General features: G+C 53.3%; 1 protein-coding gene across 8 annotated transcripts in view; it reads right to left on the bottom strand.

The window, feature by feature from the left end:
• Positions 1-19,985, bottom strand: part of LRP5 (LDL receptor related protein 5) — a 109,050-nt gene that overhangs the window by 69,844 nt on the left and 19,221 nt on the right. For all 8 annotated transcript variants that reach the window (XR_003429518.1, XR_003429516.1, XR_003429517.1 and 5 more), the window contains exons 2-3: positions 9,875-10,271; positions 4,161-4,358 (exon numbers count right to left, since the gene is read on the bottom strand). Coding sequence is in view for 5 of the 8 variants with exons in the window: in XM_027090822.1 (XP_026946623.1) it covers positions 4,161-4,358; positions 9,875-10,271 (595 nt within the window). In the remaining 3 variants the exon portion in view is untranslated. The remainder of the gene's footprint in view (positions 1-4,160; positions 4,359-9,874; positions 10,272-19,985) is intronic.

Raw genomic sequence — 19,985 nt, 5'->3', positions numbered from 1 at the left:
TTTGAAAGCCTTCCATTGTCACTGCTGACCCATCGACATCACACAGGACAACAGGAGCGGTGATGGAGCAGTGTGAGACCAGGCCAGGGCATCCCAGGAACCCTCTGCCAGGGTGCGCAGGGCACCTTCCAGACCCGGCCAGCCTCCCGCCACCCCTGACAGTGACGTGGGGGGCCCTGCACACCCAGCTGCTCCCTGTCTAACCCGTTTCCAGAACGGGGGCTGTTGCCAAAGTGCCCCACAGAGAAGAAAGAAGGAAGAAAAGCGGCAGGGAGGACGCCACACCTGGTGACAACAAGCTGATGAGAAGCACACCTGTCCTGCCTGATGCTTTAACAACGTAACACAAATTGGACCAAAGTTACTGATACTTGCTCATTCCTATGATGTCAATAATTTATATTATCAAAGCAAATTAAACTTGTATCAGTGTTAAAAAAAAAAAAGCTATTCTCATCTGTGTATTTATGATACCCAGCAAACGAGAACTTGTTTTTAATGCGATTATGGACGACGATAATAGAATCGTAATTCACACAGCTGGTAGTATGCGATTATCTGGTTTAATGACCCGCACCCCACTATAGGCTTCCTGAGGTGGACACTGTGGATGGGTGGTCACCATCGTGTCCTCAGTCCCTGGTACAGCACTGAGGAGGGAGTCACACTCAAAAGGTACCACTGAACAACCAAAAATCATACACTCGCGCTCTTTCCCAGCCTGACCTGACATTGCCTCTTCCCTGTTTTCTTCATGTCACTTTTTAAAAAGATTTATTGACTAAAAAGGATAAGATAATACTATGAACAACTATATACCAACAAATTAGACAACCTAGACGAAATGGATAAATTCCTAGAACCATACAATCTTCCAAGGCTGAATCGTGAAGAACCAGAAAATCTGAATAGTTACCGATAATTAGTAATGAAATTGAATCAGGAATCAAAAAACTTCCCCAAAACAGAAGTCCAGGTCCAGATGGCTTCATAGGTGAATTCTAACAAACATTTAAAGAAGAGTTAATACCTATCCTTCTCAAATTATTCCAAAAAATAGAAGAGGAAGAACAGAATAGCTATTACCAAAAAGACAAGAAACGATAAATGCTGGCAGCGATGTGGAGAAAAGGGAACCCTCGTGTACTGTTTGTGGGAATGTAAATTGGTGCAGGCACTATGGAGAACAGCACGGAGGTTCCTTAAAAAACTAAAAATAGAACCACCATATGATCCAGAAATCCCACATCTGGGTATTTTCCCAAAGAAAATGAAAACACAAATTTGAAAAGATGTATGTACCCCTGTGTTCACTGCAGCATTATTTACAATGGCCAAGATATGGAAGTAACCTAAGTGTCTGTCGAGAGATAAACTGAATGGATAAAAAAAAGATGGTGTGTCTGTGTGTGTGTGTGTGTGTGTGTGTACACACACACACACACACACACACACACACACAATGGAACACTACTCAGCCATAACAAAGAATGAAATCTCGTCGTTTGTGGCAACATGAATGTACCTGGAGAGTATTATGCTAAGTGAAAAAGGTCAGACAGAGAAAAACAAATACCATATGATTTCACTTATATGTGAAAATCTAAAAAACAAAAGAGAAACAGATTCATGGATACAGAGAACCAACAGGTGTTTGCCAAAGGGGGCGGGTAGGGGAACAGATGAAACAGATGAAGGAGATCAGAGGTACAAACTTCCAGCTACAAGATAAATAAGTCATGGGGGACTTCCCTGGTGGCTCAGTAGTTAAGAATCCACCTGCCAATGCAGGGGACGTGGGTTCGAGCCCTGGTCTGGGAAGATCCCATATGCCGTGGAGCAACTAAGCCCATGCACCACAACTACTGAGCCTGTGCTCTAGAGCCCATGAGCCACAACTACTGAGCCCATGTGCCACAACTACTGAAGCCCGCACGCCTAGAGCCCATGCTCCACAACAAGAGAAGCCACCACAATGAGAAGCCCGTGCACCGCAACGAAGAGTAGCCCCCCGCTCACCGCAACTAGAGAAAGCCTGCACGCAGCAATGAAGACCCAATGCAGCCAAAAATAAATAAATTTTTTTAAAAAATCAAATCTTAAAAAAAAAAAATAAGTCATGGGGAAGTATGTAACGTACACATAGGAAATACAGCCAATAATACTATAATAACTTTGCTTGGTGATGGGTGGTTAACTGTTCTCATTGTGACCATTTCATAATTGAATCACTATGTTTTACACCTGAAACTAATATAATATTGTATGTTAATTATAACTCAATAAAAAATATTAGGGCTTCCCTGGTGGCACAGTGGTTGAGAGTCCGCCTGCCGATGCAGGGGACGCGGGTTCGTGCCCCGGTCCGGGAAGATCCCACATGCCGTGGAGCGGCTGGACCCGTGAGCCATGGCCGCTGAGCCTGCGCGTCCGGAGCCTGTGCTCCGCAACGGGAGAGGCCGCAACAGGGAGAGGCCCGCATACCGCAAAAAAAAAAAAAAAAAAAATTAAAACCCAGACTCATAGATACAGAGAACAGAACTCAGAGATACAGAGAACCCCTGCTTCCAGGGGAGGGGGGTGGGTGAAATGGGTACAGGGGATCAAAAGGTGCCAATTTACAGTTATAAGATGAGTAAGTCCTGGGGATGTAACATACAGCACGGTGACTACAGTTAACAATATTGTACTGTATACTTAAAAGCTGCCAAGAGAGTGGATCTTAAAAGTTCTCATCACAAGGAGAAAAAAATGTAACTCTCTATAGTGATGGATGTTAACTAAACTTATTGCGGTCATCATTTTGCAACATACACATATAACAAATCACGACGTCATACACCTAAAATGAATACAATGTTATGTGCCAATTATATCGCAATCAAAAACCAAAAACAGGACTTCCCTGGTGGCGCAGTGGTTGAGAATCCTCCTGCCAATGCAGGGGACACGGGCTCGAGCCCTGGTCCGGGAAGATCCCACATGCTGCGGAGCAACTAAGCCCGTGCGCCACAACTACTGAGCCCACGCTCTAGAGCCCGTGAGCCACAACTGCTGAGCCCACCTGCCACAACTACTGAAGCCCATGTGCCTAGAGCCCGTGCTCTGCAACGAGAAGTCACTGCAATGAGAAGCCCGCGCACCTCAGCGAAGAGCAGCCCCCACTCACCACAGCTAGAGAAAGCCCGTGCGCAGCAACGAAGACCCAACGCAGCCAAAAATAAATTAATTAAATAAATAAATTTAAAAGAAAACAAAACCAAACATACAAAAAATGTCTTGAGGTGAAATTCACATATCACCAAATCAACCATTTCAAAGTGACTAATTCAGGGCTGCATAGCACATTCACCATGTGCAGCCATCACCACCAGCTGTTTCCCAAACATTTCCACCCCCACAGGAAAACCCTGAATGTACCAAGCAGGTACCCCTCGTCTCCCCTCCCCCCGCAGCCCCTGGAAACAGCCGTCTGCCCTCTGTCCCTAAGGATTCGCCTGTTCTGGGCTTTTCACATCCATGAAGTCACACGATATGTGGCCTTTGGTGTCCGGCTTCTTTCACTTAGCAGCATGTTTTCAAGGCCCATCCGTGGTGTGGCATCCACCCGTGCCTCGTTCCTTGCTATGGCTGAGCACCGCTCCATGGCACAGATATGCCACAATCTTGCTTATCCATCCGTCGCTCATCTGCTGGTGGACATTTCAGCTGTTTCTACCTTTTAGCTATTGTGGACGCTCCTGCGATGGATATTCGTGTACAAGTATTTACTTCGATACCAATTTTCAATTCTTTGGGGGCATAAACCTAGGAGCAGAATTGCTGGATCCTACGTTAATTTGATGCTCACACCCTGAGGAGCCATGAAACTGCTTTGGATGTAGGGCTCTTTAGCCTTTGCGATCCCACTGAGAATGAGCATTCTACATTTTGCTATAAAATAGATGCAGATGCCACCCCAGACCCTGCTTGGGTGGGATGTCAGACATGGTGTGTGCACTGTTATGGACCTCAGCTCTGAAAAGGCCTGCAGGCCTCAGGCCCCCAGGGTTTCAGGTCTGAGACCACTGGCCTGAGTTGGGAAGGATCAGCCAACGCCCAGCTGGGACTGGCCAGGGCCCCGTGGGGAAGGTGGGGGCCCAGAGCCAGGCGGAACTTACCGGAAGGAGCCGTCCAGGTTGGCGCGGTGGATGAAGCTGAGCTTGGCGTCCGCCCAGTACAGCTTCTGCTCCTCCAGGTCGATGGTCAGCCCGTTGGGCCAGTAAATGTCTGAGTCCACAATAACCTTCCGGGTGCTGCCATCCATCCCTGCCCGTTCGATCCGGGGTATCTCTCCCCAGTCTGTCCAGTACATGTACCTAACAAGGAGGACAGAAGCACGATGAGAAAAGCTCGTGTTTGTTTCGTTTTTGATTTCTGTCTATATGAATGCAAGCATATGAAACAGAGACAGTGAATTTGCCCTGAAATCTCGCCCAATGTTCCGGGCCAAGGGTAACATTACTTCCGATTTGCTTTCTAAGCAGTCAGTAATATATTAATTTTTTCTTTTTTTTTGGCTGCACTGCTTGCAGAATCTTATTAGTTCCCCAACTAAGGATTAGAACCCAGGCCCTCGGCAGTGAAAGCGCAGAATCCTAACCACTGGACCACCAGGGAATTCCGTGTAATATATTAATTTTTAATCAAAGTTGGATAATCAAATATGCTTGTTTCCACTTGTTCTCATTTAGCAACATATTCTAGGTATCCTCTCCTTACTAGTCGAAACCCTCCTTGTTCTTTTAATGGCTATAGAGTACGGTAAATTATTTAAGTGAAACCACTTTGAACGTTTGCGTTGCTTCTGAATTTTTGCTACTATGAAAACGCTGTAAATGAACTTCTAAAAGGCAATTAAAATATGTAAAATGGAATATTATTCAGTGCTAAGAAGAAATGAGCTATTAAGCCATGAAAAGACACGGAGGAACATTAAATGCATGTTACTAAGTGAAAGAAGCCAACGTGAAAAGGCTACACATTCTGTGGTTCCCGCATACGACACTGTTGAAGGTAAAACTATGGAGACAGAAAAAGATCAGGGGCTGCCAGGGACTGGGGCGGGATATGCACTGACGGAGCACAGAGGATGTGTAGGGCAGCAAAACGATTCTGTAGGATAATACAACCATGGATACGTGACATTGAATCTTTGTCAAAAGACAAAGGTTAAATGTACGTGGGTATACAGGAACTCTCTGTACCTTGCCCTCAATTTATCTGTGAGCCTAAAACTGCTTTAAAAAAATGAAGTCTGGGGCTTCCCTGGTGGCGCAGTGGTTGAGAGTCCGCCAGCCGATGCAGGGGACGCGGGTTCGTGCCCCGGTCCGGGAAGATCCCACATGCCGCGGAGCGGCTGGGCCCGTGAGCCACGGCCGCTGGGCCTGCGCGTCCGGAGCCTGTGCTCCGCAACGGGGGAGGCCACAACGGTGAGAGGCCCGTGTACCGCAAAAAAAAAAAAAAAAGAAGTCTGTTAAAAACAACAATGCGTAGGTGAGGTATTCACTGAAACATACCAGTTATTCCTGGGTGGGTTGTGGGTGAGTCAGCTCTGCTGAACCATGTTCTTAGAGTTTCCAGCCAGAAACCACCGCCTCCTTAGAGGCTTCCTTATTTGATGTCCCTTCACATGAGCAGAGATAATAGGCAGGCATCTGGGCTGATGGGTTCAAACCCCACCACGGCCCAGATGTCCAGGCGGGGCGCCCTCTCAGCATGGCTCTTCAGTGGAGAGCAGAGGGAACCGCACCAGCCTTGAGGACATGAGTCCCTTGGGTTTCTGGCCCAGTCGGCTGGGGACAAGCCACGGGGCACAAGGGGTGGCAGACCTGTTTCACTTTACTTTGTCCACCGGTGTCTCTCCGCAGAGAAGGGGGACAGTGCCTGGATTTCCCTTTGAGGAACCCCGCCTCCACTCGAGGTTCATGAACCTCTCCAGGTGGTATGTCTGCTCCCACACCCCCTCCTGGAGTGGGCACAGGTCAGTCCTGAGCAATCAACAAACCCCATTACCCTCAGCCTTAGTGGCTGCTTAGAGACAGGCAGATGGGAGTCGGCCTGCAAGGGGAGGGCAGGGGGCTCCTGGGAGCCACCTGTGCCCTTGTGGGAGGGTCTGCCAGGGAAGACAGCGCAAGCCCAGATGGGGAGAGGCGGGGCCGTGGGGCAAGGTGGGAGCGAAAACAGGCCACTTCTCAGACGCCCTAGTTGCTTGGGCCCACAGGCTTGCTTCCCTTCGAGCTGCTTCTATTACGGATCAAGTCCCCTCCCCGCACTCCCTCTCCACTCCCGCTCTCAGCCTCCACATCTTCAGAGGTAAAACTTCATGCCTTTCAGCAAAGCCTGAGCTGCCGTCCACCAGGGACCAGCAAAGTCATCAGGGACGTGGGGAGAACAGGCCCAGCCTTGCCCTTTGGTGGGGGTCTCTGTCCAGCAGGAGAGAGAAAATGACACGCACACAAGCTGCCACTCCCCCGAGATGGGAGCTCCGAAGGCCACCCCCATCCACGGGGCCATGGGGCCTTCCCAGAGGGGTGTCACTTCGGAGCTGGCACTGTCGCCACCTGCTAGACGGGTGATGACAGATGATGATAATGAGCTCCTGGGGGCTTCACGTGCGGCGAGGGGCCAACCACACCCGGCCATCGTCACCAAGCTCCCCTGCTCTCCAGCCCCCATGGGGACAGAGAACTTGGAACACCTCTCCAACAAGCTCTCCACTCTGCTCTCCACTGAAGAAGTGACGCAGGGACTATTCCCATCGGACAGGTGAGAAAACCGAGGCTCCGGAAGGCTGCGCTGCCCCAGGTCACAAGCTCTGGGAGCACAACACGGTTCTCCGGTTGAGGTCAGAGCCTGGCCGCTGTCTGACCCACCCCCCAGCCTGGGGTGGTGGCGAACTTCTCCGGGCACCCGAGGCTCTCAGCAAAGGCTCCCGCCGGCCTGGTGCAGGCACCTTTCTCTCCCTGTGCTTTTCCCACCCCCAGCAGCCTGGAAAGAGCCCAGCCCTCCCGCCGGCTGCCCAGAAGGTGTCAGGAGAATCAGTCTCAGAGCCATCCACTCACATGCTCCTGAACGCTCCTTGGTGGCCAACGGGAAAGGCCGGAAAATGTGCAGGCTCAGGACCTCCGCGAGGAGCATAATTCACATTCCTTCCCCCGGGTTTCATAACAGAGGCCCGGCTGGTTTCCTTAAATGGGGAATTTGCGAGCCACCCTGTTCCCAGAGCCCAGCTGGCGTGGATGTGCTCGTGCAGAGCCTTCAACGCTGCCACAGGCCCAGCCTAGCTCCACGGAGGAAAATCAACTCCTGAAGCAAAGCCCTGCAGCCTGGTCTCAGCGCGCAGAGGGCAGAGGCTGGCTGCGGTTGTGGTTGTGTGTTATTTTAGGGAAGGGCCATTTTGCATCTTAAAGAGGGGGTTGGGTTTCAGCCCGGCTTTAACTCGAGACCCAGGAGCCACTGCAGCCCCTCATGGGCTGGGACAGGCCCGGGCCACCCCCCAGCACTGGGCTGATGTCTTCCCGGCCCCGGGTCCTCAGGGCCAGAGAGTCCTCCCTGGAGCCCGCTCTGCTGCCCAAGTGGGCACCTGGTGCTGGGAGCGGAGGTGCCTCCCCAGCCTCGCCGGGACACCTGCCCTTTGCCACCTGTGCTGCTGAACCTGACCAAGTCCAGGCCCTGGGGTCTGTGGTCCTCCTGGCTATGGGGCTCTTGGTCACGTGCACCCTGAGGTTGACGTTCAGACTGAGAACCTTCCTTCCTGATGACGTAGCAGGGGCAGTATCCCCTCATCTAAGGAGGGACCCTAGTTGTGAGGCACAAAGGCTGCATCACCAGAGGACAGACACACGGAGACAACAGAGGTTCCAACAGGGCCGGGAGGAGGCAGTGATGCTCCCTGCAGACACGAGTGTGTGGCCAGGACAGAGAACGAAGCCCCCTGTCCCCGCTCTCAGGACTCAGCTTGAACTCACGGCAAGGACCACCGCCAGGCCAGTGTTCAGCAGAGTGGGGCGCTGCCCATGGTGCCTGTGCACTGGCCTGGAGTCTTTCCCTCCTGGGCAACGGTGTCTAAGGGGACGGAGCGGACACTGCTAACCTCGATCACACCACAGACGAAGCTGGGACCAGAGTCCAGCGTTCTCACCGCCATTCGATCTGGTGAGTGGGACACTTAGCACCACCACTTCGCTCCGTCACGCATCAGACACATCACTGGGGCGGCGGGAGATGTGGGGGAGAGGCTGGGGCCTCAGATATCCTGCCCAGGGCATCAACACCAAAGTCAACTCTACCTCAGGGGCAGGGGTGTGATCCCAGCAGGATCTGGGGGAAGAATTCAGAGGCAAGATCAGAAAAGATTTCAAACATTTAATAAGAAAAGACAGGGCCAGAGATGGACCAACTCCTAGGGATGCTACAGGCAAAGCCAGCCTGGGTGTGAGCATGAAGACAACTGCTCCCAACCAAGTACCAAGCACCTCCTCACTGAGCACTTCCCAACCAAGTACCAAGCACCTCCCAACCGAGCACTTCCCAACTAAGTACTAAGCATCTCCCAACTGAGCACTTCCCAACCAAGTACCAAGCACCTCCCAACTGAGCACTTCCCAACCAAGTACCAAGCACCTCCCAACTGAGCATCTCCTAACCAAGTACCAAGCACCCCCCAATGGAGCTCACACACACACAAACACTCAGCTTTTAAACCAGCAGCTCCAGAAGGCGCCAGCTATTCCGACATCAGAAGCCAGTCTAGTGTGCTTTCTCAGTCAACACGCCGAGAAGGCCCCCGTAAGGAGGTTTACTTGGCCACCAAAGCGCCCCCCTCACCCAGGGTGCTCCCCGAGCTACCCACGCACCTGCGCTGGCAGGACAGGCCTCTGCCTCCCAAACCTCATTCCACCCACCCCAGGGCGGGCTGAGAGGCCCTTCCATCCTGGGCTGCAGGCAGTGAGGCCAGTGTCACCACCCCTCCAGGGCAGGGGAGGGCACTGCCAGGGGCAACAGCAAGTCAGGGGCATCAGGACCAGAACCCAGAGTCCTATGGTGTTTCTGTTCCAGATGCCCAACAGCTGTTTCTGACACATGAACAGCAGAGGAGTGGGCAGACCCAGCAGTGGGTCGAGCACGGCCAGGAGGCAGGTGCCTAGCTTGATGCAGCCTGGCTCAGAGTGTGTCCTTCCCAGGTGGCAGGAAGAGGGAATAGAGGGCCGAGGGATGACCGAACGAACAGCTACCGCTCATGAAAGTCTGCAATGAGCCTGGCCTGGCTGGGCAGCTCGGTCATCTCCCCACAATCTCTCCATCCCAGCCTTCAACTCTGCACATGTTCTTAGCTTTGCCGCCACTCACAAAACCCCACCTGGAACTCATGGCTGGGCCCTGAGCCTTCGTAGGTCACGTGAGCTCAGCCAGACTGGGAGGCAGGGGGAAGCAGAGGACTTCCAGAAGACACCAGAGAAACCATCTGCAGCAAGTTCCACTTCTGGACAAGGAGTTTCACTTTTTCCCCCCGTTTTCAGCTGATGCAGTCATAAAGGAAGTGAAAGGTGTGAGTTCTACCTGTCAGAGCGCTCGCACCTCCTCGGACACCGTCACACACACATCTGGGACGTTTAGTGATTCGAATCCACGGCCAAGCAGAGGCAGCGAGTTTAAAAAAATCCACAACACAGGGTATCACGGGGAAATGGTTCTCAACAACAACAAATTCTGAAAGCGAACCCATTTAAGACTGCCGCATTTTCTCTAAAAAAGGTACGTGGGCTCAAGTAAGTTCAAGAGAGAAATCACGACCCCACCCACTCGCACCAGGGAGCAGAGGCACTGGGTTTACCCGTGAGCGGGGTCCAAGGCGATGGCCCGCGGCTGGTCCAGGTCCTGCCAGAAGAGGACCTTCCGGGACGTCCCATTGAGATTGGCCACCTCGATGCGATTGGTCTCCGAGTCCGTCCAGTACAGCTTCTTGCCGACCCAGTCGCAGGCCAGGCCGTCGGGCGACACCAGGCCGGAGATGACCACGTTCTGCACGGCAGCCCCCGTCTGGTTCAGGTAGGTCTGCTTGATGGCCTCCTCGCTCACATCCGTCCAGTACACGGCTCCCTTGGAGAACTGGAAATCCACCGCGGCCGCATCCTCCAGGCCACTGACCACAATGGTGGACTCCAACTTGACTCCGCCGGCGTCCACCAGCCGTACGTCCCGGCGGTTGGCAAACAGGAGGAGCGGCGAGGCTGTGGGGGCAGAAGCAAACCGTGAGGACCGCAGGCTGAGCCGCAGGCCGCACAGACCAGGACGGGGGAGGGGGGGCTTGGTGCCTGGACCCCGCCCGGCCCGTGCCCGAGGCTCCCGGTTCCTTCCTTCCATCCCCAGCCACTGCCGGGAAGGCACCTGGGCAGGCCCAGCCACCCATTCAGAGGCTCGTTCAACGCAGCAGACGGCGCTGCAGTTCCTGAAATCACCGTGTCTCCCACCCAGGCCCCTCCTCTGCAGGGTAGGAGGACGCGCGGAGGGTTCGAGGTCAGGACCGTCTCCGGGGCTCCACCACTCCCACCACCACCATCATTATGTCACGTCTACAGTTCTTTGTGGCAGCAGGGACACGGCAAAGATCAAACACAGGGATGTAACAACTACATCCGAGCTGGGCATCCTGACCTCTTGCAAGGAGGAGATGGCCACCAAAGAACTTCTGTCCCTAATCTCACCCCTCCCTGCCCCAGGCAGGTACAGACAGATGATAAAGAGTGCGCATCCTCACAGGCTGACGGCTCTTTGAAGGTCACACACGGCACACAGAGTTGGGCAGGCTCCTCTCTGGGCCCCCTGGGCTCTCGGCACACAGGCCTGGGCTGTGGGTGACAGTTCACCCATTTTACAGAAGGGTAAGACAAGGCTTCGAGAGGAACCAAGTTCAGCAGCACACCAGGTGCCACACTCCGGAACAGGCATCGTGTGCTCGCTGCACAGGTGTATCTAGTTTGTAAAAAGGCATCACTTTTCTGTGTATACGCACTTCAGTAAAAAGGTTTTTTTAATTAAAAATGGAAGTTTCCCTGTTTTCCCAGCTGCTACAATATGCTGAGGGTCCCAGTGGACCCTGCACTCCAGGACGGCTTGTCTGCCCGTCTAAGAACGCCCTGCCCTGCCCAGGGCCAGCACACAGCAGCTGCTCTATAGATACATTTCTTTCTCCCCACTAGCATCCTAATTTCAAGACAGTGAGTCACCTCTGCTCTGTGAGAGGTGAGAAGGGAAAGGGCGGGGCGCCCAGAAGGGTCTGGGTCCCCACTGTCAGCCAGAGGTTCCACAGAGCAGAGTGGCAGTGACACACACCACCGGAGGCGCTGCCGGCAGTCGGGTGCCTTCCGAGGGTCAGAGGCCGGCCGGTCGGAGGACGGTGGGCAAGGGGGTGACACCCAGGATCAGGGAGGGTCCAGACCTTCAGAGGAGGAAGAATCGTACAGACCAGAGGCAGAGGGCCTTCGCAGGAAGAGTCGTGTGGGATCTGGAGGCCCGTGGACCGAGGCAGAAAAGCTGCTGCAGACACCTCGCAGCACATGCAGGGCGACAGGTGCCCCCAGAGCACCTGCCCATTCATCGTCACCAGGGCCCCGCCGGTCACTGGAGCACAGACGACCAGTAATCCCACCTCGCCTGCGAGGTTCACCGTGCCCGGCCTCCTGAGATTCCTCCCCTCTCATCCGGCGAAGGCAGGACCGGCCCGGGTGGTTCCTAACCTCGGGGGTCACAGAGCCCTCTGATAAGCTGACCCTCTCCCCAGAAGCAGACACAGGCGCGCACACCAAAGCCCCGTGACGTTCCCCCACCAGGATGGACCCAGCTCCCGCCTGAGAACCCCACGCGAAGGCCAGCAGGGAGGACGCTGGCTTCACTCTTCTCTAAACTAGCACCTCTGGACGACAGTGCAAGGGACCATCTCAGGAGGAGGCAAGCTCCCCGCTGCCACAGGTATTCCATTGGGAGTTGGTGGCCACAGGTGAGGGACGAAACTCACCCGGCATCAGCATCAAGAGATGGATGGCCCCGCAGACAGCAGTCTCCAATCAGAGGCGTTCCGGCCCCCAGGGGAAGCGCTTTGGAGGGAGGTACCCACGGGGCGAGTCGCCAGTCCCAGCTGTTGGCCAGACACCCAGTAAGTTAACCCTTCCCCGCAGCCGAAGTCCCAGAGGCCAGAGAGCCTGGGCTGGGGGAGAATCAGGAGGCGGGAGCCCTGGAAGCTGCCCCCGCACAAAAAATCCTAATTCTGCTCTGCTCTTTCTCCCCAAACTGGAAAGACCACATTTTCCCCGCAGTTTACACTCTGGGCAGTTCAGGTGCACCCTTCAAAGGCCACAGGTGATGGGGGGTGGATTTCAATTTCCTGCGCTTTTCCCAAACTGAGACTCCTAGGAGGGCCAGGGCGGGCAGGCTCTCTCCAGGAGAAGCCACTCCTGCTTCGAAGACATCTAGAAACTACCACACACTCAATTCCTAAGTTTGAAGAGACACCCACTTCACTCTCCGGTTACCCTGGGGACTCATGGCGATGGGGGCCTCTTGTGGGGGGCTGCCCCCCCAGCTGGCACCTACCCTCCCAGTGCCCCTCCTAGGGCTTGGGGAGCCCCGGCTGATGCGGCCCCAAGCCTACCAGGGGCCACGGGTACCCTGGCTCATCTGGGAGATGTGGCCGCCTGGGGCCCCTCCTTCCCCACGGGAGGAGGGAGGCTGGGGAGGCGGGCAGGATTAGAGTGGCCAGCTGAGGGGCTGGCGTCAGGACAGGCTATCCTGAGGAGTGATGCACTGGGCTGAGACCGCGACAGAGCCAGCCAGTGGGCAGGCAGCGGGGTGTCGTGTAGCACATGCCAGCCTGGCTGGGACACACAACCGAACCAAGAACCCACCCTCGTGTCCTGTATGACGTGGGGGGAAAAGACAACAGGCGACCCACATGATGGGTAAGGCGATGTCAGTTATGCCTCACAACATCGATGCTGCGGTTTGCAAAACAGAGCAGGGTAAAGGATTGGGGAGTGGGGTCTGCCGTTTCACGTAAGATGGTCAGGGTGGCCTCACTGAGAAAGTGACACCTGGACAAAGACTTGAAGGGGGCAGCGAGAGAGGGCCGGATGGAGGGCATCCTGGCAGAGGGGATGACCAGTGCAAAGGTCCTGGGGCGAAGCACGCAGGAAGCGGCAGATGGTCCTCTGTGCTCCTTCCCGAGGTGACACGCCCACGGGCCCAAGACCCTGTAGGTCAAGGGGTTCAGGTGTGTATCTCCCAGGTGAGGAGACTGCAGCTCTTGGAAGGGTGCTTTGACCTGCCCCAGGTTACTCCAGGGATGATCTCTGACCAGTGGCCCAAGCTTTTGGGGCAGTGAGGAGAAGAAACAAGCAGTGTGAGGAGGGAGAGGAGTGCAGGGCAGAGGGGCTGAGAGCTGGACCGGCAGCCCAGCCGCCACCGGCAGCCCAGCCGCCACCGCACCCCAGGACTCACGCGGGGTCACCTGGCCACCGCAGATGCGGGAACAGCCCTTAACAGCCCTTAATAACCGCGGTATCTGGTATTAAGGACCATAAAACGTTTAAACCCTCTCCCTAGAGACGGGCCCCACAGGACCTTATCCCAAGGAACACCTGAAGGAAGGAAAAGGTCCTAGACACAATATTCGCTGCAGCCTTCCTTATAATAAGAAAAATAAACAAATAAAAAATCTCCAACATTGGGGTACCTAGTCTGTTCTCTCAGTAGAAAGTTGTGTCCATTAAAGTAGTAAGAAAATGACTGCAGTGACACCAGAAAATGTGTAAGAAACGTTAAGTCAACACACAACGTAGCTATAAACCCCGATCTGTACTAGAACTGCGTGTATGAGAAGGTGCTAGGTGGGGATGAAGATTGAAGAAAGGACTGCGTGATGAAAGATGACTTTGTTAAGCCTCTGGATAAATATCTTGAAATGTTTTAACCCCAGGTTCCATTTATGCTGCTATGACATTCTCTGTGCAAGTTCTTTTTTTTCAGGACCACGTATCACAAGGGTACACAGACCGGGTCGCCCCCCCCCCCCCAAGTGAGCAGCCTGGAGCCAGCTCAGGGGCACGGCTCAGATCTGGGCCTCTCTGAGCTCAACGTCCTGTGAGATGGGGGTCCTCACTGCACCCCCACCTCAGAGACTGTGAGGCTTCAACAGAGCAATTCATACAAAGCCTCAGCCCAGTAGCAGCACATTTCAGGCACTCAGTGAACACCAGCCGGGGCAGCACCTGTGCTTGTAGTTCATTAAGAGTTTCTTTCATCCAGTCCCGGGCCGGTCCTGCTACACAGGAAAGCACGTCAGCTCAGACTCTCATTCAAACCCCAGCCTGGCCTCCAGCTGCGAGATTTGGGGCCAGACTTTTTATCTCTGCTCTGAGCCTGTTTCCTCATCCATCCAGCAGGAAATGGTAACGACTTAAAAGGTGCCGCTGGCTGCTGTGGGGCTGCAGTGCAGAGCACCCGGCAGGTCCTCAAAAAGTTACCTGTCGAGGGGCTTCCCTGGTGGCGCAGTGGTTAAGAATCCGCCTGCCGATGCAGAGAACACGGGTTCAATCCCTGGTCTGGGAAGATCCCGCACGCTGCGGAGCAACTAAGCCCATGCGCCACAACTAGTAAGCCTGAGCTCTAGAGCCTGTGCGCCACAACTACTGAGCCCGTGAGCCACAACTACTGAGCCCGTGAGCCACAACTACTGAGCCCGCGGCCTAAAGCCCGCGCTCCGCACCGAGAGAAGCCAACACAATGAGAAGCCCGTGCACCACAACGAAGAGTAGCCGCTGCTCACCACAACTAGAGAAAGCCCGTGCGCAGCAAGACAGACCCAACGCAGCCAAAAATAATTAACTTTTTAAAAAGTTACCCATGAGCTACCACGTGACCCAGCAATTCCACTCCCAGGTGTGTACCCAAGAGAACTAAGAGGACTCAAATAAATACTTGTCCATGCATGGTCACAGCAGCATGATTCACAGTCGCCCAAAGGCAGAGGTAGCCCATATGTCCATCCATGGACAAATGGATAAACAAAACGTGCTCTATCCATACAATGAAATATAATTCAGCCGTAAAAAGCCGTGAAGGACCGACACAGGCTACAACATGGACGAGCCCTGAAAACACGGTGCTCCAGAAGAAGACAGACACAAAAGGCCACACAGCACAGGATTCCAGCCACATGAAATGCCCCAAACAGGCAAACCCACAAAGACAGACACACAGATTAATAGTGGCCGGGGGCTGGGGGTGGGGGTGGGGGATGAGGCAAAACCGCTCAATGGGGACAGGGTTTCCTATAGGGGCAATGGAATGTTCTGGAACTAGATCGTGGTGGCTACCCAACATTGTGAATGCACTAAAGGCCAATGGATTATTCACTTTAAAATGGTTCATTTTACGTTGCATACATTTTACCTCAATAGATACTTTCTCAAGGCACCATTGTACCCCAAGCCCACTGAATTCCCCCCGTGACCTTCTTCCCTCATCCTGGCTTCCCAACTGGCTGACTCAGGCAGGGATGACCCTTTCTGTGACCCTGGATTCACGCAGCCCCTTCTTGGCATGGCCCTCAGAACACCCACAGAGCTCTGTGGGTTCTCCGTGTTTCCCTGCCAGGGGACGGGGATAGACCACTCCCACCTATTTCTAGGGTAGGTATGCCGTTCCCAGCATCCTCGGCCCATCGGTGTCAGAAAAAGGCCACTCTTCCCCGTCCTGGCCCGGGTACCAGGACCCGTGATTAACGTGCAGTCCCTACCACAGTGGAATCAGGAGTCTGAAGATCCCAGTGCCAACAACCCCATTTTAACCCATGTAAGCATAGCCAGTATTTATATATAGAATTCATAGCAGATGTCTGGGCTTGCATTCCAATAGCCTGTATTTTACACTGTTCACATGGTTACACTAAACACAACCCAACTCACTGTAACCCAATCCTCTGCTACTACACCAAAATAAGCAACGTTTTTAGTACATGCCTTATTGATATTCACCAAGCGTTACATTGCTCATTGGAGCAGGCTGGAGGCAAACTATGGGTTATGGGTCAGCAATGGTCCTTCGTCCCACACCAGCCCCACGGGGAAGGCCAAGAAGTGGAAGACAACGTGGGGTACATTCAGGGAGCCTACAGCGCAGTTGGGCAGGACACACATTATACACACACGCACACATGCGGTTAACCACCTAAGCAGGAAGAAAAGGCAGATGAGTGACATGGACAGGAGGTGCCTGGAGGAGAACAAACTGTCTGGTGAAGCTAGCGGGCTCCCTGGAGGAGGGAGACATGAACGAGACTGAGCGAATGCCTAGCATGCAGAGGTCCGACCCCGAGATGCAGCTATGTGCTCAAGGCAATGAATTCTACCCACAGTAACTTTCCTGACGCCTAACGGCTCTGGGTGGCTTCTAGCTTGGGCTTCTCCAACTGGGCACTCGCCACCCCTCCTTCGCACTTGCTCACACCTGCATCCCCAGGGGCAGGAGCTCCTCCTCCAGCTGTGCCCGCGTCTGCTTCCACGTGCCCTCTGTTCTCTACTTGCCCAGCCCTGCACCACACCACGTGCTGAGCAGGCTTTTTAACCAGCCCTGACTGCCGGAAGGGGCAGTCCCTCCTAATTCATGTCCTTTAGAAAGTCCCGGCTGCCCTGGGTCCACTACATCCCCTTACACATTTTACAACCAGCTCCCCAAGTTCCATAAAATCCGTGTTGGGATTTTTCATGGCATGGCTTTTAAAGTTTTTACGATATGAAAAAAGCAAAAATGTCAGAGCTTAGCTGGCAGGACAGAGAGACAGACGATGATGCTCACGACACTGTTGTCTGTGGTGGTGAAAGCCTGGGTTTACTAGTTTATTCAATTATGGGGGGAGATGGATGGGGGTGGTGGTTGTACAACACATGAATATCCTTCATGCTACCGAACTGGACACTTTAAAATGGCTAAGAGGGTAAATTTTAAGTTATGTGTATTTTAACACTATTCAAAATAATAACATAAATAAAACCTGATGGTCTAGTAATACTGTAGATTATAAGCTACTAAAAAGAATGGCTCAGGGCTTCCCTGGTGGCGCAGTGGTTGAGAGTCCGCCTGCCAATGCAGGGGATGCGGGTTCGTGCCCCAGTTTGGGAAGATCCCACATGCCGCGGAGCGGCTGGGCCCGTGAGCCATGGCCGCTGAGCCTGCGCGTCCGGAGCCTGTGCTCCGCGGCGGGAGAGGCCACAACAGTGAGAGGCCCGCATACCGCAAAAAAAAAAAAAAAAAAAAAAAAAAAAAGAATGGCTCAGAACTACAGCTACAGCCTTCATTCAGGATTTTTTATTTTACACGTTGGCTGGTCATTAAAGCATGTCTACTATGTACTATGTATTCACTAATTGAAGCCAGTGTAGACTCATCTATACCTATTTCGTGAAATGGGTTAAGATCTAATATTCCCATTTACTTTGATGTTCAAATGTTTCCTACGTTTGGACGGTGAGAGTCCCTTTGCATTGGCTCTTGGGTCCCCCTGACACGTCCCCACCATCGCTTGAGGATCTCTTTACTTTCTTTCTGGGACAGTGACATGCTCCAGGCTCACGTGTATCTCTCCCTGCCTCAGCTGGAGAATCGGCCCTTTCTCGAGAAGCTCTGCTTCCTTTGAGTGGAGAGTGATCCTTAGAAGCCAAGACCTGGGTGCTGGGTGTGCTCACTGCTTCTGGGCCTTCTCAGCAGACGGAGCTGGGGAACATACACACGGTCCCTCCTCCTTATTCACAGATGCCAGCCTGGAGAGTCGCCCACTGGCTCAGATTTATTTATAACCCCATCGATGCCCAGAGGCTTTCCGATCATTCCTGGACGTGCACATGCACAGAGAGAGGCGGAAAAACAGTCACCTGATATGCCAGCCCCCAGCCAGGGTGGCAGAGGCGAGCTCTGCCCTGCCGTCTCAGCTCACACTGTAAACGCGCGTCCTCTCCAGTCGTTAGTGCCACATCGTTGGCATTTTCTGTGCTTTCTGTGGGTGATTTCACTGTTGAAAACGGCCCCAGGCACAGGGCTGAGGGGCCGTTGGTGTGCAGGGTGGCTGCAGCGTGGTGTACGCACAGAGGAAATGGGTGATAGATGAGCTTACAGCATTACTGGTCATGGGTCAGTGTGAATGAACCAACAATACCTATTAAATCAGGTGACTTTAAACAGAAACACACGTCCAACAAGGCTGCGTGTCGATCGGCAGATGAAAATGTGACCAGAAGCTCTTGGGGGGAACCCAAGCCTGTATCTCCCCCAGGACCAGTGGTTCAGAATTCACTCATTCAGTGTTTGCAGTGGCTTTATACACCAGAACTACTGTGAATAACGAAAACCCACTGTATGTGTATGTACGCACATTCCTACACACACACCCATAACATTTCTCTATTTCTCTGTGTGTGTGTGTGTACACGTGGTAAAAATTCATGACTTCATGGCTGTCCTTGCAATGTTAAACCTTTCCTCGGGGTACTTTCTAGTCTCCCCTCTTTCTACGTTTGTCAGTACGCTCTCCAAAGTGGAAACGTGGCTTTTGTGATTGTCAATATATTTACTTACCTGCTCAGTATCACCAACTCCCAACCACTCCCATAAGCTCTGCTGGCCTCCCCTGCACCAACCTCCCCCAGCCCATGTCACCAGCCGCACCTCTACGTGGCACCCCACCATGACCTCACATCCTCAAATGCGAGGCACCAACATTTCTGCACCGGGAAGGGAAGGGAAGTGCACTCCTGGGAACCGTGCTGAATCTCTACATCATGGAGGGAAAACTGACATTTCTACGATATTGTCTTCCTATCCACGACCATTTATTTAGGTCTTCTTTAGCGTCCCCGTGAAATTTTGTTTTTTGTTTTTTTTTTGGCATACATTCTGGCACATTATTTCCTCAATATACCCCCAGGTGCTTCAAATAAAATTCAAAGCATTAAAAAAAAAAATGAAACTAGCATGACTGTAACAGAGAGAGACTGCCAAGTTCCCGTGAATCTTACGATAAAACAGGAAACTTCAAAGACACTTGGGTTGGGATGGGGACAAAGCCCCCCCATTCCCCAGGCGGGAAAGCTCCACGTCCCCTCTAAGAGGGAAGGGGTGAAAAGCACTGATCTGGCTAAAACGATGGGAACCAAGGAGAAACCTGTGCGGTCCCCCAAAGTGCAAGCGAACGAGCCTCCCCAGCTCCGAGCACAGAAAAGCTCCGTCCCTCCCCTCCAAGCGCGATAACAGAACCACACGCGGCTTGGCCCAGAATGAGGCTCGGAGACCTTAAAATGGCTGGAAATAGTCCCTGCTGTACCATTAGTAGCATCTCAGCAAAATCACACCTCGGTGTCTCACGGAACTTTCGTAATTAAGGGAGAAGCAATACTAAAAATCCAAGCTCACTTTAATGTGGGAAGTTCCTCGAAGCCGAGGGCCCCCCGCCCCACACTTCCGTCCCTGCCCTCAGCTCCCGGGAGGCCCTCGCCACCTGTGCTGCTCTCACAGCGGGGGCAGCGGCCACGGCAGCCCTCGTGCAGCTACAGCGACCACAATTCCGGCCACAGAACCCCGTGTTTGATCTCAGGCTTCGACCCAACTGAGATGGGCTCTTTTTGGTGACACCATCCTGCAGTGGTCTAAATGTTCCAAAGGACAGACTTGACATTTACAACAATAATAAAATCTTGGGTTTCCTTTAACTGAACAGATGTTCTGCCTTTTACGGAAAGCTCAGCAAACTCAAACTTGTAGGCCTGAAAGGGTTGAGCCCGAGTGATGAATCTCTGATAACATCTCCGAACGCCCGGGAATGATTCTACTCCCCAGTTTCCACCTCCGCTGAGTTATCACAGCCCCCACCCAGCCATCTCAGAACCCACTGAGCCAGGGAA

The sequence above is a fragment of the Aethalodelphis obliquidens genome, unplaced genomic scaffold (assembly GCF_003676395.1).
Source record: "Aethalodelphis obliquidens isolate GAN/ISIS:26980383/991018 unplaced genomic scaffold, ASM367639v1 scaffold69, whole genome shotgun sequence".
NCBI classification, from domain to species: Eukaryota; Metazoa; Chordata; class Mammalia; order Artiodactyla; family Delphinidae; genus Aethalodelphis; species Aethalodelphis obliquidens.
Note: the sequence above shows the minus strand (reverse complement) of the source record. Positions and strands in the feature narration are given on the sequence as shown.